The sequence below is a fragment of the Bison bison genome, unplaced genomic scaffold (assembly GCF_000754665.1).
Source record: "Bison bison bison isolate TAMUID 2011002044 unplaced genomic scaffold, Bison_UMD1.0 scf7180017864227, whole genome shotgun sequence".
Lineage (NCBI taxonomy): Eukaryota > Metazoa > Chordata > Mammalia > Artiodactyla > Bovidae > Bison > Bison bison.
The window spans coordinates 3408253-3431408 of NW_011494799.1; the positions used below are offsets into that span (position 1 = coordinate 3408253).

General features: G+C 40.4%; 1 protein-coding gene across 1 annotated transcript in view; it reads right to left on the reverse strand.

Moving 5' to 3' along the window:
* Nucleotides 1–23156, reverse strand: part of MCTP2 (multiple C2 domains, transmembrane 2) — a 265399-nt gene that overhangs the window by 106182 nt on the left and 136061 nt on the right. The window contains 3 exon segments of the mRNA XM_010845889.1: nt 4521–4623; nt 5971–6073; nt 20850–20943. Coding sequence (XP_010844191.1) covers nt 4521–4623; nt 5971–6073; nt 20850–20943 — 300 coding nt within the window.

Here is a 23156-nt window from a genome sequence, read left to right on the forward strand (position 1 = left end):
TGGTTATTGCTTTTGGCACAATATTTACTTAACAGCTACTCATTATAGCAGCAAATCTTCCTCTTAGGATGGCTGCTAGATGAGATTTCTTAATTCATACCTACTTACTACTTTCCAGCTACAGGAGTCTTTCCTTGCCTCAGTGTCCTCATTTGTAAATGGGTGTAATAATAAAGCATGCCTCATTAGACTGTCACAGAATTAGCAATGTGCCATATGGTAAGTGCGAAGCACAGTGCTGTCTAGGTAAGCTTTGCTCACAGACATTAAATAAAGAAAAAACCTAGAGCTAAATAAATACATTTTAAAACACACCCTCTAAACCAGAATATAATATTTAAATATAATTTAAAGTAATTATAAACACTGAAAACTATCAAAATGAATACTATAAATTAAAAAATAAAATGAGCAATGAAATAAAATTTGCTGATTACAGATACTGAGGGTCATGGCCTTGCTTTCTACTGCACTTTCCCTTTAGGTAGGGGATCAACTGATTTGGAGAAAGTATGTTGCAGGTGCATCAGGAAGAGCCACACAGATCCTGTATAAGGTATGATTGCTTCCCAACCTATTGGTCAAAGCACTGGAAATAAATCTGAACTGAAACACCACTGAACAACGGTGGCTGAAATGTCTTATTCAGCTCAACGTCTCTGGGCCCCTGAAGTCCCTAAGGGGAAAGTGGCTTGGGCCACCATGCAGATCTGGGCATTTTTCTCCACATGCTACTTTTGTATAGAAACATGCAGTATAGACCAAATGAAGCACTCCCCAGCTAGACACCTCCCAGTAGTTTTGTTACCACTAAAGAAGAGCCAGCGTCCTTCTACCTCTCAAGCTTTGGGGTCTCACAAGGTCTTCTCACACGCCACCCTATCCCCCATCCTTTCCTATCCAACATCTGCTGTTCCCTACTCCATTCTATCTACACTGTCCACTCTGCTATTTTTAGAATCTGACAGCCAACGCCTGGCCTGGAGCCTTTGAACTTGAAGATTTCCTGCCTGAAATCTCCCCACATATCCCCTTCCTCACCTATTGAAGCTCTCTCTCCAATGTTCCCTGTCCACTGATGCCCTCCCCGCCCAGATCACAGAGAATTACATCCCTTCCCCACACACATCCTCTATAAGGCTCCTCCCCCTGCTTAATTTTCTGCTTAATTTTCTACATAGCACTTTTCACCACCTAAGTACATGAAAGTTTTAGTTGCACATTGGTGTCTGACTCTTTGCAACCCCATGCACTGTAGCCCACCAGGCTCCTGTGACCATGGGATTTTCCAGCCAAGAATACTGGAGTGGGTAGCCATGCCCATTTCCAGGGGATATGCCTGACCCTGGGATCACACCTAGGTCTGTCTCCTGCACTGCAGGCAGATTCCTTACTGTCTGAGCCACCAGGGTGGCCCCTAACCTACTATCTAGCGCTTTCATTGATGTTGTTCTGGTTTGAATATTGCCTCTTATAATCCAAAGATAAGTTCCGAAAGAGGAGACAGCTTCACTGTGGTCATTGTTAGCACACTACAACCTACAATTCTTGGCACACACTGAACACTTATGATAGATATTTATCAAACAAATGAATACTTACATTGCAGGGCAGCTTATCAACAACGTGAAAAAACTTAAGGGGACTGGGGGCTTGCATTCATTGAAATCAAATGAATCACTCTATCACAGATCACTCTATCTTGTATTTTGAAGGCTACAGTTTGGAAACTATTAATTTACATCAATGGTTCTCCAGTCCATCAGTAGTGATTCTGCCCCAGAACATTTGGGAATGTCTGCACAGACATATTTGGTTATCACAATAGTGATGGGTGGATGGGTACAACTGATATCTAGTGGATAGAGATCAGGGATGCTGTTAAACTTCCTGCATAGGCAAGTCTCAGCCAAGAATGATCCATCCAGCAATGTCAGAGGTGCTAAGGTTGAAAAACCCTAAATCTGATTTCTGAAGGGCTTCCTCAATGGTTCAAGCAGTAAAGAGTCTGCCTGTAATGCAGGAGACACAGGAGATACAGGTTCGATCCCTGGGTCTGGAAGATCCCCTGGAGAATCTGAAGTGAGTTGAATGGCAACCCACTCTAGTAGTCTTGCCTGTAAACTCTGATTTAGCCAGAGGTAATTTCTTAGATCTAACTCCACAGCATACAGTGATTGTACATTACAAGGGAAGGAGAAAAGAAAGTTGGGTTAACTTGTTGATATTCTAGAAAGACAGAATACACGAAATGTTAATAAATGAAACAGAGAGAGTTTAATAAAGATACGAAGTAGTGTTCACCCAGGCTTCCCTGGTGGCTCAATGGTAAAGAATCTGCCTGCAATGCAGGAGACCCAGGAGACGCGGGTTTGATCCCTGGCTCGGGAAGACCCCCTTCAGAAGGAAATAGCAACCCACTCCAGTATTCTTTGTGGAAAATTCCAGGACAGAGGAGCCTGGGGGTCTGTATTCATGGAGTCGTAAAGAGTCGACTGAGTAACTGAACATGAGCATGAGTGTTCACCCTTCAAGGGATCCAATATGCTACTAAGGATTTACCTATTAAAACAAGAGAAGAAATGTCCAAAATCCATTAGAGAAAAAAGAATACTAAATTCTAAAGAAGAGCCCTGCTTTCCTGTACTTTTAGACCTCTTTAAAAATTGTACCCCATGTTCTTATCACATAAAGTCCTCCAGGAATAACTGACAAAGTTGTAATAAAAAAAGGAGGGGAGTCCCAAATCACCGTGTCCTCTCTGAGAGCTGGCATGGCCTGCGGCTGATGGCTCAGAACAGTTGGCAGCAGCCGGAGCTACAAGGGACCAGCTGCTCTACCACACTCTTCAAGTCACATCAGGGATATGAGAATTCGGGGAGAAATTAACCAAGCAATCAAAAAGAAAAGAGATACTGAGAGGTGCAGCGTTCTCCCCTCTGTAAACACCAGGTGAGCTGGTCTAATCTTGGGGATAAGTTACAGACTGCTCTAACACGCGCTAAGAGCTGTGGGGAAATAAGTCTTTGGGAAGAAAAAAATAAATCCTTCTTGCCTGATAAAGGTCATAACAATTCTAGCATACACTGTATGAATGGCTGGATGAAAAAGTGAAATTCCCTCCTCTGGCTGCTGCTGCTAAGTGGCATCAGTCATGTCCATCTCTGTGCGACCCCATAGACAGCAGCCCACCATGCTCCCCCATCCCTGGGATTCTCCAGGCAAGAACACTGGAGGGGGTTGCCATTTCCTTCTCCAATGCATGAAAGTGAAAAGTGAAAGTTAAGTCACTCAGTTGTGTCCAACTCTTCGTGACCCCATGGACTGTAGCCCACCAGGCTCCTCCGTCCATGGGATTTTCCAGGCAAGACTACTGGAGTGGGTTGCCATTTCCTTCTCCAGGGGATATTCCCAACCAGGGATCGAATCTGTATATCTGTGTCTCCTGCATTGCAGGCAGATTCTTTACCACTGAGTTACCTAGGAAGCCTACCTTTCAATGGGACTATCAAAACAGTTATCTTTCTCCAAGAGAGTCTGTCTGCTTTCTTTCACAAATTATATTTGAAGACTGAAAACAAATAAGACTTCCAAAAAGGCCTACCCAGTGGCTCAGTGGTAAAGAACCTGCCTGCAGTGAGGGAGATGCAAGATCAATCCCTGGCTCGGGAAGATCTACTGGAGGAAGAAATAGCAACCTGTTCCAGTATTCTTGCTGGGAAAATTCCACGGAGAGGAGCCTGGTGGGCTACAGTCCACGGGGTCTCAAAGAGTCAGACGTGACTGAGCGACTGAGCGAACACACACACACAAAGGCAAACACCTTTTGAGAAAATGGTCTTTAGTAGAACTGAGAACAACTGTGTCATTACCAGCACGTAATCTCTGAAGAAATGGGCAGGAAGAAGGTAATAAAGAAGAATATGTATGTTTTTCATTCACCAATAGAAAACCAGTCATAGATGTGTGTTCCCAGAAACCAAAGTGAAACGTCTATCTCAAGATGGAAAGAGCCAGGGTGGATTGAAAGACTGGTCAAAATATCTTGGTTGGTTAAATCAATATGGAATTGACACACACACACAGAAATTATGTGACTTTACATTGCAAATTACTGAAGGTACTGGAGAAGGATAAGGAATAAAACAGTTGTTTCCTGCTATAGCTGGGGGGAGGGGTGCATCCCAGGTGGTGCTGGTGGTAAAGAACCCACCTGCTAACACAGGCGACGTAAGAGAGGCAGGTTCCATCCCTGGCTCGGAAAGATCCCCTGAAGGAGGGCATGGCAACCTATTCCAGTATTCCTGCCTGGAGAATCTCATGGACAGAGAAGCCTGGTGGGCTACAGTCCATAGCATGGCACAGGGTCGGACATGGCTAAAGCAACTTAGCACAGGACAGCACATAGCTGGGGAGGGCTTTCCCCCTCCGCAGAGAACAAAGACAATGCAATTCTAGATCACAGAAACTTATCAACTGAAAAATGATTCATACATTGTGTATTAATGAAGGTAACTTACTGACAGCAAGGGAATGGCAACTTTTCCAAGAAAATCAGGAGGTTTATCTCCATCTTCATCAAACACTGTCACTTCCAAAACATCATGGATATCTTTAATGGGACTTAAGCAAGAAACACACCATGAATTAGATACAAAAACACACAAGTGAAGGCTGTTCCATGAAGATCTGAAAACACGTTTTCACTAATTAAGTTTGTATGTCCTCAGAGTATAAAACTACCATTTAATTAAATTCCAAAAATTAAATCAAACTGACTGTATTCCCAAACCTTCCATCAGCGAAGATTCAGACATCCATATGGAAAAAAAAGTCAACTTTTTTACTATGACATTTCCATGTATATGTGTACTCGGGGGCAGGACTGTTAAACAGAATAAAGAAAGAGAATAGGGGACAGAATAAGGACAACAAAGTGACTTCCGGATGAGAAGAGCAAAAATAAGATTCTCTTTACTTTAAACTAATGAATTTCCTTTAAAAAACAAAGGTGGTCAAAATCACTATTTCCCAAGATCCCCTGAAAGCATCCTATTGTTGAAACACAAAATACTAAAAGGCCATGCATATTCACTTGCTTATAAATTTTTCAATGTCGACCAGAGCCAAACATCAGCTATAATGCAAACATGGAGCCATGGTCATTGGCAAGGTGTTGACCAACCAAGAGACTCTTGCAAACCTGGTTAGCACAGTTAACCTCTTCTCGTAGGTCCCCATAAACGTTCTGCTTGGGCGCCACCAATTTATATTCACAACAAACTATATTATTTTAGCTATAGGCACAGATAAAGCATTCCTCAGTGCTGTGAGGCAGTGTGCCACCATTTCACCCAGATTCAACAATGGATGAGCCTGCCTTTGATGGCCAGGTGCCTTGGAATCTAAAGCGACTAGCAAGATATCCAGCTTCCTAAACACCTGAGTCTAAAAAGTGGGCATCACTATAGAGTAGGTCATTCAGATAAGCTGGAATACAAGGGGCCTTGGGGAGTCTTTGAGGAATCACACATAATCTGTATGTTCCAAAAGCCTTCAGCAGAATGCAAGTCCTCTGATTTTAAAATACTGCTGTACAATATAAGCTCCTTGAATTTAAGACACGTTTACATTTGTAATTTCCTTTAACCCAGGAATGAATTAGTCTGGATATATGGAAGCTTTCTTCTACTCACAGATTAATTGAGTCACTAAGAGACCTACTTTACAAATGCCTCCTATAACACTCTCCTGCAGTTCCAAACGATCTCTTCTATTATTAACACTATACTCTATAAAATGAAAGCATAAAAGGTTTTCAGAAGGAGAAAAACAATAAAATTCCTTCTTTGCCCATAAAAATGGACAGAACGTTCCACTCAAGAGCCCTAGACTGTCCCATACATATCAGGGATAATTGGTCTCTGAGTTAAAGCTGCTCTTTGATATTCCAGGGGCTAAAGTACTTACAATGTAAAAACTTTGTTCCACTCAGGGTTGAGGTTTTTGTAAATGGTATGTGTCTGAAGTCGGTCATTTCCTAACTCCAACAAGCAAAAGGGATCGCTCTTCCCTGCAAAGAGAAAATGGACAAGGGTCAGAAACAAAGGAATCTCCATGGTCAGAGGCAAATGAGTCTCAAAAGTGACAGAGGCAAAATGAACAAAAATCATGCGGTTTTCTTTTTTCAATTACTATTGAATCCTAAAGAAAACCCATCCTGAATATTCATTGGAAGCACTGATGCTGAAGTAAAGCTACAATACTTTGGCCATGTGATGCGCACAGCGGCTCACTGAAAAGGACGCTGATGCTGGGAAAGATTGAGGGCAGGAGGAGAAGGCAGCGACAGAGGACGAGATGGTTGGATAGCATCATCAACCCAATGGACACGAGTTTAAGCAAGCTCCGCGAGACGGTGAAGGACAGGGAATCCTGGCATGATGCAGTCCATAGAGTTGCAAAGAGTCGGACATGACTGAGTGACTAAACAAAAACAATATTATTTTTTAATTATTTTATATTGGAGTTGATTTATAACATTGTATTAGTTTCCATATATCACAGTGATTCAGCTATACATATATCTACTCTTTCATAGATTCTTTTACTCTTTAGGTTATTATGGAATATTGAGCTCCCTGTGCTACACAGCAGGTCCTTGCTGATTATTTTATACGTAACAGTGTGTATATGTTAATGCTAAACGCCTAATCTATCCCTCCCCTCACCTCAATCCCTTTGGCAACCCTAACTTTGTTTTCTAAGTCTGGGAATCTGTTTCTGTTTTGTAAATAAATTCATTTGTACTGCATCTTAAGATTCCACATATTATAGTAATACAATTGTGCTAGCTGGTAAAGAACAGACTTGTGTTTGCCAAGGGGGAAGATGAGAGAAGGACGACATGGGAGTTTGGGGTTAGGAGATGCAAAGTATTATACACAGGATGGATAAACAAGGCTCCCGTGCAGAGCACAGAGAACTATATTCAATATCCTGTGATAAACCATAGTAAGAAAGAGTATGAAAAAGAGGAGTATAAAACAGCATGAAAAGATGACTATAGGTATAACTGTCATTTTGCTGTACAACAGAAATTAATATGGCATTGTAAATCAACTATACTCCAATAAAAAAAAAAAAAAAACTGTGCTTGCTGAAAGATCAAAGGTGAGCTTCTTTTTTTAGAAAGCCCTGTAAACTCTGCGTGGGAAAGCCAGGTGTCAGGGAACTTACAGGGCTGGGACTGACGTGCAACCCAGACGCGGCCTCGCGAGCAATGGCAACACAGGATTCACAAGAGCAGGCGTCGAAGTGGCACGTGACGGGGCCCACGTCTGCGTTTTGTTTGAAAACAGAAGCACATCTCTGTTTCCTTTCTAAATTCTCTTTGAGTGAATATAATTACTCATCTACAATTGGAAGTCTATGATAACTGACATGCTTCTACAGGGTGATGAGAAAAATGAGAAAAAGTATAATCACGGCTATTTTGGTGGCTCAACGATAAACAATCTCCCAATCTCTGGGTTGGGAGGATCCCCTGGAGGAGGAAATGGCAACCCATTCCGGTATTCTTGCCTGGGAAATCCCATGGATAGAGGAGCCTGGAGGGATACAGCCCATGGGGTAGCAAGAGTCGGACACAACTCAGCAACTAAACCACCACCATGATGGCTATTTAGCAGTTAAAACTCTGCTCTGGAATTGAGTGGCCATACACACATCTGATCTGAGATAGTCAGTAAATTACGAAAATACACATGGGATACTTTTGGTGCTCAGAGACATGCAGAAGTCTAATTTCCCAAGGTAAATTCAAAGTTTTTAATCTTAAAAAATAACAAGGCTAAACCTTTACTTCTCCCATCTCACTTCTTTTTCCATCTCACCTCATACAGCATCCAAAAGAAAAAAAAAATATATTAGAAAAACCAGAATTCAAAGGAGAACCCAGACAGTGACCATGTAAGAAGTCTCTCCCCTTTTGTTCAGCTTGACAGAGGGATCTAGAGAACCATCAGGGTCTCTTATATCCACAGGATGTGAACACATGGCCTGACTCTGCACACACAGGCGCTCTATAAAGCAGTGTGTACTGAATAAATTGGGGGCATAAAGACAGATGTACCTCCAACAAATGGCCGAGGAATCCAGACCAAGGCCTAACATGGACACTACTCGGGCCACATGACCTACTGGCTTACCATTCAGGCCAGTGAACCTACATTCAATGAACTTAATAACTAGGGGCTCTGAGGTGCTGCACATCCTTAGACAGACACGTGTGCAGACACTTGCATGAAGATATTTCAAAAACAGAAGACAAGAAGAGCAGCTGCCTGGCTAAGAGTCAGCTTTAACAGGATATTCCATTCAGCTGACTAGTGGCCTGGACACTTATATGACTGGCCAGACCTTTTAAGCCAAGACTATTATCTCAGTGGCCAGTAGACGGGGATCGAGCTGCGGACACAGATGAATGTGTTGGGGTTGTTAGTTACAAGCAGTGGAAAGGATCCCTGACTAAACTTAGCAGCAAAGGAATTTGTCAAAATAATAGCAAACAGCTCTCAGGATCAATCAATCCTAAAGGAAATCAACACCAAATATTCATTTGGAAGGGCTTTACGCTGAAGCTTAAGCTCCAGTACTTTGGCCATCTGATGAGAAGAGCCAACTCACTGAAAAAAGAGCGAGATGCTGGGAAAGATTGAGGGCAAAAGGAGGAGGAGGCAGCAGAGGATGAGATGGTTGGATGGCATCACCAACTCAATGGAAATGACCTTGAGCAAACTCCAGGAGACAGTGGAGGACAGAGGAGCCTGGTGTGCGCTGTCCATGCGGTCTCAAAGAGTTGCACAAGACTAGTGACTAAACAACAACTCAGGATCAGTGCACAGACTGGAAACTCAGGTTTGAAGTTCCTGGAAACCAAAGGCTGAGGGATACTCAGGCACAGAATCTCGGTAAATCTCTCTTCCCAGGAAAACTGGCCTCACAGAGATTTCTGATCCAAGCGCTAAATGTTATTGTTTATTTGCTTAGTCATGTCTAACTCTTTGCGGTTCCATTGGACTGTAGCCCACCAGGCTCCTCTGTCCATGGGATTCTCCAGCCAAGAATACTGGAGTGGGTAGCCATTTCCTTCTCCAGGGACTCTTCATGACCCAGGGGTTAAACCCGCATCTCCTGCATTGCAAGTGGATTCTTTACTGCTGAGCCACCAGGGAGGCCCCCCTAAGTGTAGCTGCTTCTAATATGCATTCTCCAAGCCTGCTTCTTTGCCTCACTTGATGGAGATATAAAGGGACTGCCCTGCCTAACAAATCTCCATCTCCTAAATTCCAGGGCTCAGGAAGGGAGAACATACTGGCTTCCCACTGAATGAAAGCAAATCAGAATCCCTTCTCCAAAAGATACGAGAGAAGCACCCCAATCCTACAAGGGGTTTCAGATGTTGAGCAGCCCAAATCAAACACACACAAATCTATCTTCATTTTTAAAAAGTCTTGCTTCTTTAAGAAGTTTTTTACTCAGACATAAAAAAGTGAGATAATGCCATTTGAAGCAACATGATGGCCCTAAGGATTGTAATATTAAGCAAAGTCAGATAGAGGAAGACAAATACCATATGATATCACTTCCATGTGGAATCTGAAAATACCATGCCAAATACCAAATGATATCACATATGATATCACTTATATGTGGAATCTGGAAAAATGATACATTTCATAATTTTCCTTTTTTTCATTTTGGCCTTTTCTACCTAGAGAAGTTCCTTTGGTATCTGTTGTAAAGTTGGTTAAAAAAAAAATGATACAAATGAACTTACTTGCCAAATAGAAACAGACTCACAGACATAGAAAGCAAATGTATGGTTACTAAAGGGGATGGAAGTGGGGAGATAAACTAGGAGTCTGGGATTAACAGATGCACACTGTTTGCAGGTACGTTTGATGCGTGTTCAGTCGCATCAGGCTCTTTGTGACCCCATGGACTGTAGGCTGCCAGGATCCTCTTTCCATGGGATTTTCCCCGCAAGAATACTAGACAGGATTGTCATTTCCTCCTCCAGGAGATATTCCCAACCAAGGGATCAAACCTGTGCCTCCTGTATTACATGTGGATTCTTTACCACTGAGTCATCTGGGAAGCCTATTCATACTAATGAATTAGATAACCAGCAAGGACCTACTGTAGAGCATAGAAACAATACTTTGCAACAATCTCTAATGGAAAAGAATCTGAAAAGGAATATATACACACACACGTGTGGGTGTGCATGTGCATGTGTGTGCATGTGCGTGTGTGTGTAACTGAATCATTTTGCTGTGCACCTGAAAGTAACACAACATGGTAAATTAACTATACTTGAATTAGAAAGGCAGGTCTTCCTCCGGGGCTGTGTCTCACAGGGTACAGGGTGGGGTTTCAGTGGGGAGGTACCTGACATAAAAAAGTGAGATACTGCCATTTGAAACAACATGATGGCCCTAAGGATTGTAATATTAAGCAAAGTCAGAAGAGAAGTCAGTGGAGTCAGTGGAGAAGTCAGAAGTCAGTGGAGAAGGTCACGACATCTCTTGAATAACTGTGAACTTTTGGCTTAACACTCTGGTAGACGATGCTGAGCTCCTCAACCCAAACTGAAACAGCTACTTAACCGTCCGTCAGACTGTTGGGAGGTGTCAGGGCTGCTCCTCTGGAGACACTGGCGTGACATTCCATCAGCACTGGCTTGGGGAAAGCCGTCTGACACTTGCACTGAAAGCCCTGGGGTCCCCCAGCAGGGAGTCAGGGGCCTGGCCTGCACAGGTGGGCTGAGTCCTGCCCACCCCGCTCTCGATCACACACTCTGCTGTCCCAGGTAATGAGCAACAGACTTCATTCCAGAAACTGGGAGCTTCCGTTGTGTGCCTCCGGGGAAGACACTGCACTGACTCTCTGACTCTCTGAAGATAATCCCATCAAAGCTCATTAAAATGCTGCATTTATTAATATTCCAGGAGAAACAGGCAGAGATGAGGAAAAAAAAGTAAAGACATTAAAACATCTATAGAGTAATGCATGCACACTTTAGGACTGATTTTTTGCCCTTCAAAGATTCCAGATAGACCTTCCCTGGTGGCCCAGTGGTTAAGACTCTGCCTTCCAATGAAGGGGGTGTGGGTTCAATCCCCAGTCAGGGAACTAAGATCCCATGTACCACAGGGTATAGCCAAAAAAATTAAAAATAAACAGGTAAGTAAATAAAATTTAAAAAAGAAGATTCCAGACAGATGGGGACTTTCAGTAAAATTTAAACAGTATTTTTAACTGATCATGATAAAATGATCTCCCATCACAAATGAAATATCCAAATGTTTCCCAAGAGAACCAAGCAAACAGTACCAGGCAAAAGGATATAGCTATACTTGGGTCCGCCCTCTTGTTCTTTGCTCCCCCTGTTTTTACAGGTAAAACATACAGATGACTTCTTCTGCATCCACATGCCAAGTTGCCTTGACACGGCTACACCACTGGTGATTCAGATTCACGGCGATGTTTCAGCGCCTTGCTCTCAACAGCCTTTGCTATTTTCGAACAGCACGCTAAAATCCATTTGTATTCCTCCAACAGCAAGTGGAGGTTTCACGTTTAAATAATTTTACCTTTATATCAGTTACAGAAGTTGATTGACAAGCAAAAAAAGTATTTGAGAGGTCACATCATTCATCCGACAAATATTTATTAAACTCCCATTCTGCTCTTGGCACTGAACCAGGCCCTGATGTACATGGACCACCAAGTCATTACCTTCAAGGAACTCTCAGAATAATCACGCTTTTCAGCAAATGTCACCTTTTCAGTGAAAACTTCCCTCACACCCTCTGCCAGCGGACTGAGCCTTTCTCCTCTGTGATCTCTGATTACATGTTGTCCTTATCTCCCTTCTATTGCTCATTTGTACATCTCTGTTCTATATTTAGCCCTGAATTTCATTTAAAGGACCCAATGCAGGCATAGCCAAGGTATGCATGGCCCCCCTCCCCTGTGAAGAGTGTCCTGGCCCAGTGGGAGGGGGCAGCTGGGGACTTTGGTGCCCAGGGATGGGTGTTGGCTGGAGGGAGCCAGGCTCTCCCAACTCCAGGTAAGAAACCACGCTTCATGCAGTTCTCCTTTAATCCTCATGCCCATTCTATACGGTGAAGAGTATTTGTGCCATTTTCCAGATGAGGAAACTAAAGTTCAGAGACATTTAATTTATCTGGCTTAAGTCCAGAAAGATTTCACAGTGGAGGTGAATTCTGAGCAAGGTTTGGGAGGTGGCTGACTTGGCCAGCAGAAATGGGTAGGTCCTTGCTAAGGAGACAGGGAGAAATCAGAGCATTACATTCATTAAGCAGACAGACAGATAGATACAGAGAAAGATACAGTGATAGAGAGACAGATATACACAGATAGAGAGATATATACATACATACATGGGCATAGATACAGAACCCACCTGCCAATGCAGGAGATGTTAAGAGACCTGGCTTTGATCCCTGGGCCAGGAAGATCCCCTGGAGGAGGGCATGGCAACTCACTCCAGTATTCTTGCCTGGAGAATCCCATGGACAGAGGTCCATGGGGTTGCAAAGAGTCAGACATGACTTAAGTGACTTACCATGCATACACAGATACAGACAGGGATAAACACACACACACACACACATACAGCTAAATAGTGGTGCTCAGGAAATGTAAGATACTGGTGGATAAAGGAAGAGATTGGTTGGAAGCCTGGAAGACCATGACCAGAGCATTTTTTTTTAAATTTATTTCTTTTTATTTATCTGGCAGCCAGGAACCACCACAGACTGTCAGTCAATACAAGGGGCAGGGCTAGAAGAAAGAATTTCTAGAAGAAGCTAATTTCTGAAGCTAATTGTGGCACATTATAGCCCAGGCTGGGGGTGCAGATAAGAGCAACAGCCACCCCAGTCTTCATTTCCAAAATCCCTCCCTTCAGTTCCATCATCATCTCTAATCATTTGTTGATAAACCTTACTATCACGTATTAGAGCCAACTCTGGTGCTCATCCTGGAAGTCTATGTTCTCTCACAACTTACCCACACCATCCATCCTGATCTGACCCCAATCCTAAACCCTTTATCAAGGTTAGAGCATCTGTGCTACATCCCTGAGCAGCACAGAGGTACGGGGCTCAGTCCTGCCTCTTATTCTGCATGTGGAATGGCTTCTCCTTGCAATGCTCTCCCAAGCCCCACACCTCTCCAAAAAAAAAAATCAAAGACCAGCTAACCTCCAAGGCCTAGATCAAGATGTAGCATCTTCAAGGAACTTTCTTTGCCACCTTAAACTCCAGGGAGCTCCCCTCTCAACCTCCTATGATCATTTACTTTAGGTGTTATAATGCCATGTGCTATGATATGCCTGCTCCTTCCTTCAACAAGTAACTTATGGTTTCCTAAAATGTGGAAAATACTATGCTGGGCTCTGAGAGGGATTTTAACAGAAGAGAAAATCCTGATCTCTCTTCATTCTGGACCTAAATTTCATGGATCTCCTACTTTTCCGAGTGGGTTGCAAGCATCTCTGATCCAACTGATGTCCTCGGTGGCGTCCTGCAGATGAGGGCCTGATCACTTAGCAGTGGTGGATGTCCAGCCGGAAGTGGGGACAGATAGGTCTCGCTTCAGACTGTGAAGTCCACAAAGGAAGGGGACAATTTTGCTGAGATGTTTGCTTAACTACATTTCTGATGTTGTCATATTCCAGCACAAACAGAGCAAGAACTGGAGACATGAGAATTTTTCCTTCTAACTCTGTTCCCTGTGAGGGGCTTTCCTAGTGGCTCAGACTGTAGAGAATCTGCCTGCAATGCGGGAGACCTGGGTTTGATCCCCAGGCTGGGAAGATCCCCTGGAGGAGGGAATGGCAACCCACTCCAGTATTCTCACTCAAGCTCCATGAAACAGCACCATCCGAATTCGCCTAACATCTCCCCATGATTCACTCTTGCACCTCCAAAATGCTTGCTCTACACAGCCACCAGAATAAACTAGTATTTAAGTTCATATGAGATCACATCACTTCCCTACTTAGAAAGATCTGTAATTTCTTCCCCCGGACCGCATGTTCCTATATAATCCAGTCCCACCTAATACATTAGCCTTCTCACCTCTCAAGGTCACCATCCTCTGTTCTCCAGTCTCACTCGCCTCTCACACGTCTTGGAAAAGCCCTGCAGGCTTGGAATGTGTTGTTCCCTCACTTGAAAACGCTTTTTCTTCATCTTTACTGTGTTAACTGCTCCTCATCCCTGATGTCTCAGCTACAACCTGCAGGAACACCAGACAGGTGTCCCTTTAATGAACCCTGACACCCTATTCTTGACCTTGACAGTAGCACGGTCATTAGATACCACTGGGGGATTAGTAGTCACTCCATGTGAAGGCAGTGATTAATTTCTCCCCCTGCACTGTGTCACGAGGACCCAACACAGGCTCACACACAGGGGAGGTACATTGGCTGAATAAATAAAGATCTTACTAGGAACACAACCAGTAGAACAAGCTGTTAATTCACAGAGCACCACAAATGAACTGAACTCATTCACTCTCAAGGTGCCAATAAGTTACACACGGCGCTATCTCCGATAGACTTGCATCTATCCGAGCTAGATGCATTGACTAGAGTTCATGTTCCTTGGCAGACCATTAAAGCAGATGGCCTGCCAAGGCAGATTTGTATCACTTTTGATGTGTTTTTTAAAAGTTGGTCTTGATTTGGGCTCAGCTAGCCATGAGGTTCTCATAAATTAAGAGCATTAAATGACTATCGCTGAGCTTCCTAGAAATTGCAATTATAGTCAGTCCTTTGAAAATGGAGCATCTTTAAGAGGGGAGCTATTGTTATGAACACAACTTTAAACAGCAGACAATGAAAACAAACTAGAAAATGGACATGTGATTTAAAAGTCCCAGTGAACAATAACTATAAGACTATTTCCCTTCTGATACAAGCAGTCTTATATTTCAAAAAATAAACCCCCAAAACAACAAAAAACATACTGTTATAATTTATAAAAACTACTCAAAAGTCAGTATTATAGCATATGGCTGGAATATTTCTCCTCTACAATATGGTATCTAACTGCAGTATTTTGGTCAACAGTTTCTCAAAACAGCACTTTTATGCACAACAAAAATTGATGAGCCCACAAATATATTTTATATCAATAAAACTATTATCCATATTACAAAATGTGAATAGAAGCACTAAACTGGTTTTAGTATGAGAATTTTCCTACCATGAAGCATATTTTTCTATACTTTATTAGGCAATAAAACAGAAACAAAAAAAATCAGAGTGGTAACTATAGATTTCCAAAAGTGTTGAAAAGCTATTGTGATTAGCAATGATTGTTGATATTTCCAACATTATTTAAAATTCAGTAAAATTATGAACAAAATATCAAGAAGACAACCTGTGAAATTCCCCATGTCAACTACACTCTAGAAAAATAAATTTAACAAAGAATGGGAATAGCATTTAATGAGCATGTAATATGTGTTTAGTAAGCTCATTTAGGTTTTAACTTGTGTGTTAAGTCACTTCAGTTGAGTCCAGCTCTTTGCTATGGACTGTAACCCACCAGGCTCCTCTGTCCATGGGATTCTCCAGGCAAGAATACTGGCATGGGTTGCCATTTCCTCCTCCAGGGGATCTTCCCAGGGATCAAACCTGCATCTCTTATGTCTCCTGCATTGGCAGGCAGGTTCTTTACCACTACCACCACCAACTTAACTGTTAAAATACCCATAAGAAGCTAAAGGCTTAAGTGTACCCATGGCTAGAACGCGGTAGAACCAAGATTTGCATACCTGTTTCTATACATCTTCTATACCTCAGGATGTTGTTGTTGTTGTTCATTCACTAAGTCATGTCTGACTCTTTACAACCCCACGGACTGCAGCACACCAGTCTTCCCGGTCCTGCACTGTCTCCTGGAGTTTGCTCAAACTCACGTCCATTGAGTGGGTGATGCCATCCAACCAAGTCATCCTTTGTTGTCTCCTTCTCCTCCCACCCTCAATCTTTCCCATAATATACAGGAATTAAAATGAAAGGCAGTTACCATAAAAATAAAGGACAAATCAAACAGGGACTAATCTTCATCTTCAATGAATGAACTGTTGAACTGAACACTGATTTATCCAAAGCATGAGTTGCAGTCTCTTGGGAAAGGATTAGGTACTTAAAGAAAGAATGAAGAATTTTACCAGCTATGGTGAAGTCTTAACCACTGGATTACCAGAAAAGTCCCTGAAATACAATTCTGGCCAGAAAATATTTCAGTCCCGTATTTTTCTATTTACCTATTAATTACTTGATTATCGTTTTATAGTCTATGAAAGAAACTCTGCATTGTTTTTGCTTGGCTTTTATTAATTTCTTCTCTAAACAGCTGAGTTTTGAGTGAAGGATGTTGGTCTTATTAAGCATTACAAACAGCTACACTCACCTTGAGTTTCAAAGTACAATTTATCATCTGTTTTCTGAATCAAGGCTATGGCCTTGTTTACTACAGAAGTACTGACATCAGACTGGATAACCTATTACTTAAAGATTTTAGGTTACATTGGGGCAAGGTGTTTGTGAGACAAATGCTTTAATAAAAATATCTGACAGGCTCTTGTATTAGAATAACTGCACATGGTTGTCCATATCTCATATTGCTACAGAGAACATTAAAATATCTTTCACCAATTTTAGAGGGATGGGCTACAAGGGAAATTAGATTACCTCTGATTCTTTAAAATAAAAGGTCTTCTCACTTATATACAAATGTCAGACACACATATAAAATGCAAAGTTATAAATAAATTTAAACTAATACCGAGTAGGTTCAATCATACAATAAAACAGTTTATCAAATATTTATCAAAGATTTGAGTTAGTTTGAAAAAGTTATAAATTTTTGTTATACTTTAGAACACTGAAGTCTTTATCTTTTGTAAATATCTTAACATTGGTAACTTGTAGATTTAGTTATTTATATCTTATTACATTTGGAAGGTTGCACTAATTTTTATCTTTATATAAAAAGTTAAATTTATAATAGCAAAGAAATTCATCTCAGTGAATGTACATATATCATATACATATATCATATCATATATATATGTATATGATATATAAATAATATATCATGTATATATATATGGGGCTTCCTGGGTGGCTCAGTGGTAAAGAATCTGCCTGCAATGCAGGAAATGCAGGTTTGATCCATGGATCAAGAAGATCCCCTAGAGGAAGGCACAGCAACCCACTCCAGTATTCTTGCCTGGAGAATTTCATGGACAGAGGAGCGAAGAGTCAGACGCAACTGAAGCAACTTAGCACGTACACACACACGCTTCTATGTATGGTATACCATATAAATATATATATAAATATAAATATTTATATATAAAAAAAATATATATAAATATATATATTAAATATATATAAATATACCATATATATATATATATGATATATTACATATAAGGGCTTCTCTAGTTGCTCAGATGGTAAAGAATCTGCAGTGTAGACACTGTTATGCAGGAGACCTGGGTTTGATCCCTGGGTAGGGAAGATACCCTGGAGGAAATGGCAACTCACTCCAGTATTGTTGCCTGGGAAATCTCATGGACAGAGGAGCCTGGTGGGTTACAGTCTATGGGACTGCAGCATCAGACAGGACTGAGCAACTAACATTGTATATCTCTCTTTCTATATATATATGATATATACATTATTCCAATGTTCTGAAATGCCAGGAAAGTAATGAGAATTCAACTTCTCCAAAGTTTCTTTTTATGGCCACATTATCAAAACATCAGTAACCACTAGTGAGGAACACCCTCCTAGCTTTGATCAGAGCCAGGAGTGATGGGCATTTTCTTTTTCTAATTGCTACCTGCAAAGATACAACATTAAAATTGGCAAGCCCACTGATTGCAGAGCTGGCAAAAGCATTCGTTTCTCCTCTAGGACAACAGGTCCCTGCACTCTGCAAACTGTAACCTTCACCTCCATAGGGACCACTGCCAAGATCTGCCCCCATGGACTTTTGTTTTATCAGAGTCCCTGATTTTAGGTAAAACAAACTTGAAGCATCAGTTATCATGGTTATTTGGTATTGTTTCTAAGAAACAATTACAACAACAACAAACACAAACTATGATTTAAAAAAAGTAAGAAGGTTGGAAAATTCCATTTTGAAAGGACCATTATTCTTTGAGAAGGTCCCTGGCTATGCAGAGTAAATGCAGTTTTTTAATTAATTATTTTTAATTAATTTATTTATTTTAATTGGATGATAATTACTTTACAATATTGTGATTTTTTTTTTGCCATACATTGACATTGCAATAACTGATTATTTTTAAATGTAGTTCTTTTTTATTTGCAGGGGTGAATACTCTGTTTCCTGAGCAACTAAAATGAAATACTCATTAATAAATAAGGCTGACTGGAAAATGCTGGGTACAAATAGTTACTTATTTCTTAAATGTTCCTGGCACTGGCAATGATGTATACCTCTTCTAATCCATGATCAAGTGAAGCCGGATTTTTTTTTTTACTGCATATCAAGAGAATTGGTAATAACAACAACAGTAATAAAAAGAGTGAGTTGCTACTGTATGATATAGTGGCTAACATCTTGGAGGTATTAATTACATCCTATTGCTACTTCACAGCAACCACAATTCACTTCTTCTTCCACAGAGAAAAGTTGCTTTAGAACTCTGGATTAGGTCCACTTTGTTGCCCTAAAGCAATACACCTTGGTGTGGAGCAGACTGAGTGAGTCTGTTCACCTATGAAGTGAGCCAACCTATAAAGAACACAGACTGTGAGATCTGATTCTAACAATAAAGATCCATATGGTCTAAAGGCATGTTTAGCTAATGACAAGGATCTTTGCTTCAAATCAGAAGAGTGATAATTTTCTCATAGGTAATATAGAGACAGTAAAACATCAAGGCATTTAGTCAAATAACATAGCATTATTTGATTTCTAACTACTTCTTTTGTTACTGGAATCTTCTAATACTCACCTTCACTCCAAAGCTACCTACTGCATATCTTGAATACAAAGAAAATGACCAAATGGTAGCATTTTCTACCAATATTATTCTTCTGAAAAGAGGGTTTTGCCTTATAGACTGATCTTTACAAAAGCTTTCATCTTCCAGGTTTCTCTCCTATTAGCTGTAACTGAAAATACTCTTTGGAGAATTCACATTGGCCTGAAACAACCTCCATAAATCCTAGTTTTGAGGATGGTTTGTGGAAGTCACCTGATAGCAAGCATAAAATAAGGTAAGTTTTAAAAGAGTATTTCCACATAGGGATGTAGCTATACACAAGTCTTTTAATGCATTGCAATTAGTTCCTGGTGATCACAAAATATAAAACTACAAAAAGATTTTTCTGAAAATACTGCTTGAAAGCATATATGAGTTCCTGGGCCTTGAGATGATGTTACTGAGCCATCAACAATCACAGATTCAAAAAGTGCCGTATCGAAACACTGAGATGGAAGTAAGACACGATTTGCACTGAAAAACTGGTAAATAATTTTACATGCATTTTAGTGATGAAAACTAAAATTACTTCTGATGAAGGCACATGCAACATCTGAAATAAGTGTTTTCATAAAAGTTTCAAAAGAAAGGAAAATTTCTAAATCAATCTAAGCCTATATAAGCATTTGTAAGTAAACTGATGAATATCAGAAGCCCTTATTGAAGTATTTCATCCACAAACAGAATTTTTATATTCATATTGGGCAAAAAAGCATTTTTTAAATATTCTCACTGGACATTTCCTTAACACTGTGATCATCTTGTAGAATGATTTCCACTGGCTCATTTTTTGAAGGAGAATGAGGAGAACTCTTTTCTAAACTTATATATTCTATAATTTTTGTAATATAAAGTGCTTCTAATTAACAATCTCTTTTCCAGAGTTTGAGCTACCCCAGCCTCAGAAGTTGAGGTTACACAAATACAGAGAGTAGACCACATTCTAAAACTATAACAACAACAAAAATCCGCTACTGCATTAATAGATAGCTCCATGTTGTGTAACATTCTTCATATTCATCAGTTTACTTGGTAAGTAAACTGCCATAGAGGTGTTTAAACTGCTAGTACAAGGGTACAATTTAGCAAGGAGAGGAGAGCCATTGTCTAATCAGACACTGGAATGTCTGGATCATTCTCATCTTAGTCAAGCAGAATTCATCACAGAGCAGGTCTGCTCTAGCCTCTGTCTATAAGTTCCAATTCATGAAGCACCAAGAGAAATTTCATACAACACCATATCAATGGCAAAGTGGTTCCATGGCCCAGACTTTGGTTGCTGTTACAGAAACGTGCCAGCCAGTTGGACTGAGGATCCAGGCACTACACCATACACTCTGCCAAGGACGGAACACTATGTCCACAGTACGGCGAGAGAGAAGGACAGACGTCGGTCTGTCTTCCGATGTCCGCTTGAAAAACTTCAGAAATTTAACTGGTAAAGAAGTCATGACACGAATCACCCACAAATATCTCTGAAAGCCAAAGGGACTAGCACATTACCTAATCACAGCAAGATTATTTGCAAAGGATAATGTGAAAAATGTAAAGTGAGAGAACCTGTTTGCACTTTTTCTTCTGACTCTGCTTGAAAGAGTATGATTTCTCTGTACATGCTTCTACTGAGTAAAACATTTCAGTTTGCCATCGGATCATTTCAAGTCAGGAAATAAATAAAAATGAAAAAAAAAAGATGAAAAAGATTTTTATACCTGAGAAATCTGCTGCTAAGAGATCTACCGCCTTTAAAACCTTCACTTGCAAAATGCCGACATCCTTCATATCTTTCAGGGAGTTCTGTAAGCACTGCGGGAGAAAAGGAGATCCAATGAACACAGCTTTCTGATACCTTGTTTAATGCCACCAAGTCCTACAGGAAGTACCTTCTGGATTTATCATAACCTTTCTCATGCAAAGCTAGGAGAAGTTCCAAACCTCCTTATATCAGTCAACAGGGAACTTCAGCATTTGCAACAATCAGATTCAAACTGACTGAGAATTAATTAACTTCAGTTTTAAAATAAACAAATTACAAAGCACATGCAATCTACTTTTAACATCGCCCCCTGGTGATAGCACAGACATCCCACCAGGAAAATGGGTGTAAAATGACATTGATTCTCTGTTCCTTCTTCTTTCTCTATAATGAAACTTTTAAATCACCCTAAAAGGCAACATTATTCTGACTCAGCTAGAATAAAGTTTATGGGTATCAGAGAACTAAACTTGGACCCTTCCTGGATACATATTACCACCAGAAAGAGTGAAAGTGAAAGTGAAGTTGCTCAGTCCTGTACGACTCTTTGCAACCCCGCGGATTATAGCCCGCCAGGTTCCTCCATCCATGGGATTCTCCAGGCAAGAATACTGGAGCGGGTTGCTGTTTCCTTCTCCAGGGGATCTTTCCGACCCAGGGATTGAACCCACGTCTCCCGCATTGCAGGCAGACGCTTTAACCTCCGAGCCACCAGGGAAGCAGGATCTATTCATTAGAGACTGCACATCCAGTACTGCTCTGTAATCACATTTACTTTAATTTTTAGTTGGCATGTGCCAAAGCTCTAATATACCTACTGATAATTCTTAAGCGTTTACAGAAATATTTAAATGTCTATCACACTACATCGTTTAGAAATTGTGCAAGAAAAAGATAAGCAGATAAATGCTCTTTGCCTGCCTCCAAAACACATCTGCTGAAAAAGATGTACTTTCAAACCTTTGGATACAATATTTCCATCATCATTAGATAACTAAAAACCTGTGATAAGTTGATCCCAGAGATTTATGGAAGGGTAGTAAAACCCCTATTATTTAGGCATTTCAGGTCAGAATCACAAAAGCTTAATAACAGTTAAGGTTTGCCTAACAAATATGCACCATTCCTAAGAACTTTTAGAAGCTGCTTTTTCAAATAGAATTTTCAATCTTAAAAAAAAAAAAAAAAACAAACTAGTATTTAAGTTAAGATGGACACATTTGAAATAAAATATTTTCATAATTTTGAGGTGAAATGCCTTTGAAGATTATCTATTCTCAAAACCTAAAAAACAAATCCAGAGATCTGGAACTTGTATCTTACAATGCAGTGTTCTTTCCCTCTTAAACACTGGCCAGCTGTCTAGATCAAAAAACAAACAAACACTTGATCTTTTTATTTTGATTCTACCTTTTCAAACCTCTTTTAAATTAGTACTCCCCAAATCTTGAGGCATTATGCAAAGCAGTCATTTTGATCTTACCTAATGTCACCTTATAAATACATGAAACTCTTCATGAATTTGGAAAATTTTGCGATCTGTCCATGGGAAATTTGGGAGACTTTTGCTTTCTTTTCATTTGCTAAAGTAAAGTCATCAAAGAGAATATTAAAAGTGGATTTTGTCAAAACTTCTTTAAAGTATGTCAACCTTGCGTGCAGAATCTTGTGTTGTCAATAAGATGTGTGGCTAGACTTTGTAGTCCTGAAGATAAAGGACTATTCAATTAATCAATACACCTTGCACAGTGAAGGAGTCTGGAGACACTTAAGTTTACGCTGAGAATAATATTCCCATTAAATTGGGATTCATCTTTGCTTCATTTCCATGCCACTTTCTTAAAATGCACCTTTCATGTGTGTGGCAGTAAAATAAATGTATTGATTTACAAAGAAGATGGAATAAAACCAGAATGCAAATAAAGACACCAAGAAAGCAAGAGCACAAGAAATAATGACGAGGACAAACCCATTTGATTTAAAAATGCTGAGTGGACTTTTAAGAACATTGCAACTAGTTAGGCAAAAATTCACAAGCAGTTCTTATCCAGGGGAGTGTGGAACAAGTCTCCCATGCCTCTCTAGGGCTTTGTTTTGCTTTAGAAGACACAAGTACTTTCTCACTTGATCTTAAGAGGGTCTAGAAACGTATGCCCAACATTGCAAACATTAATATTTGGTTTATAAAAAGCAATTTTTGTGAATTTATATTAAAATTCCTAAAAATAATATAAATTAATTTTTTTTTAACAAAACAAAAACA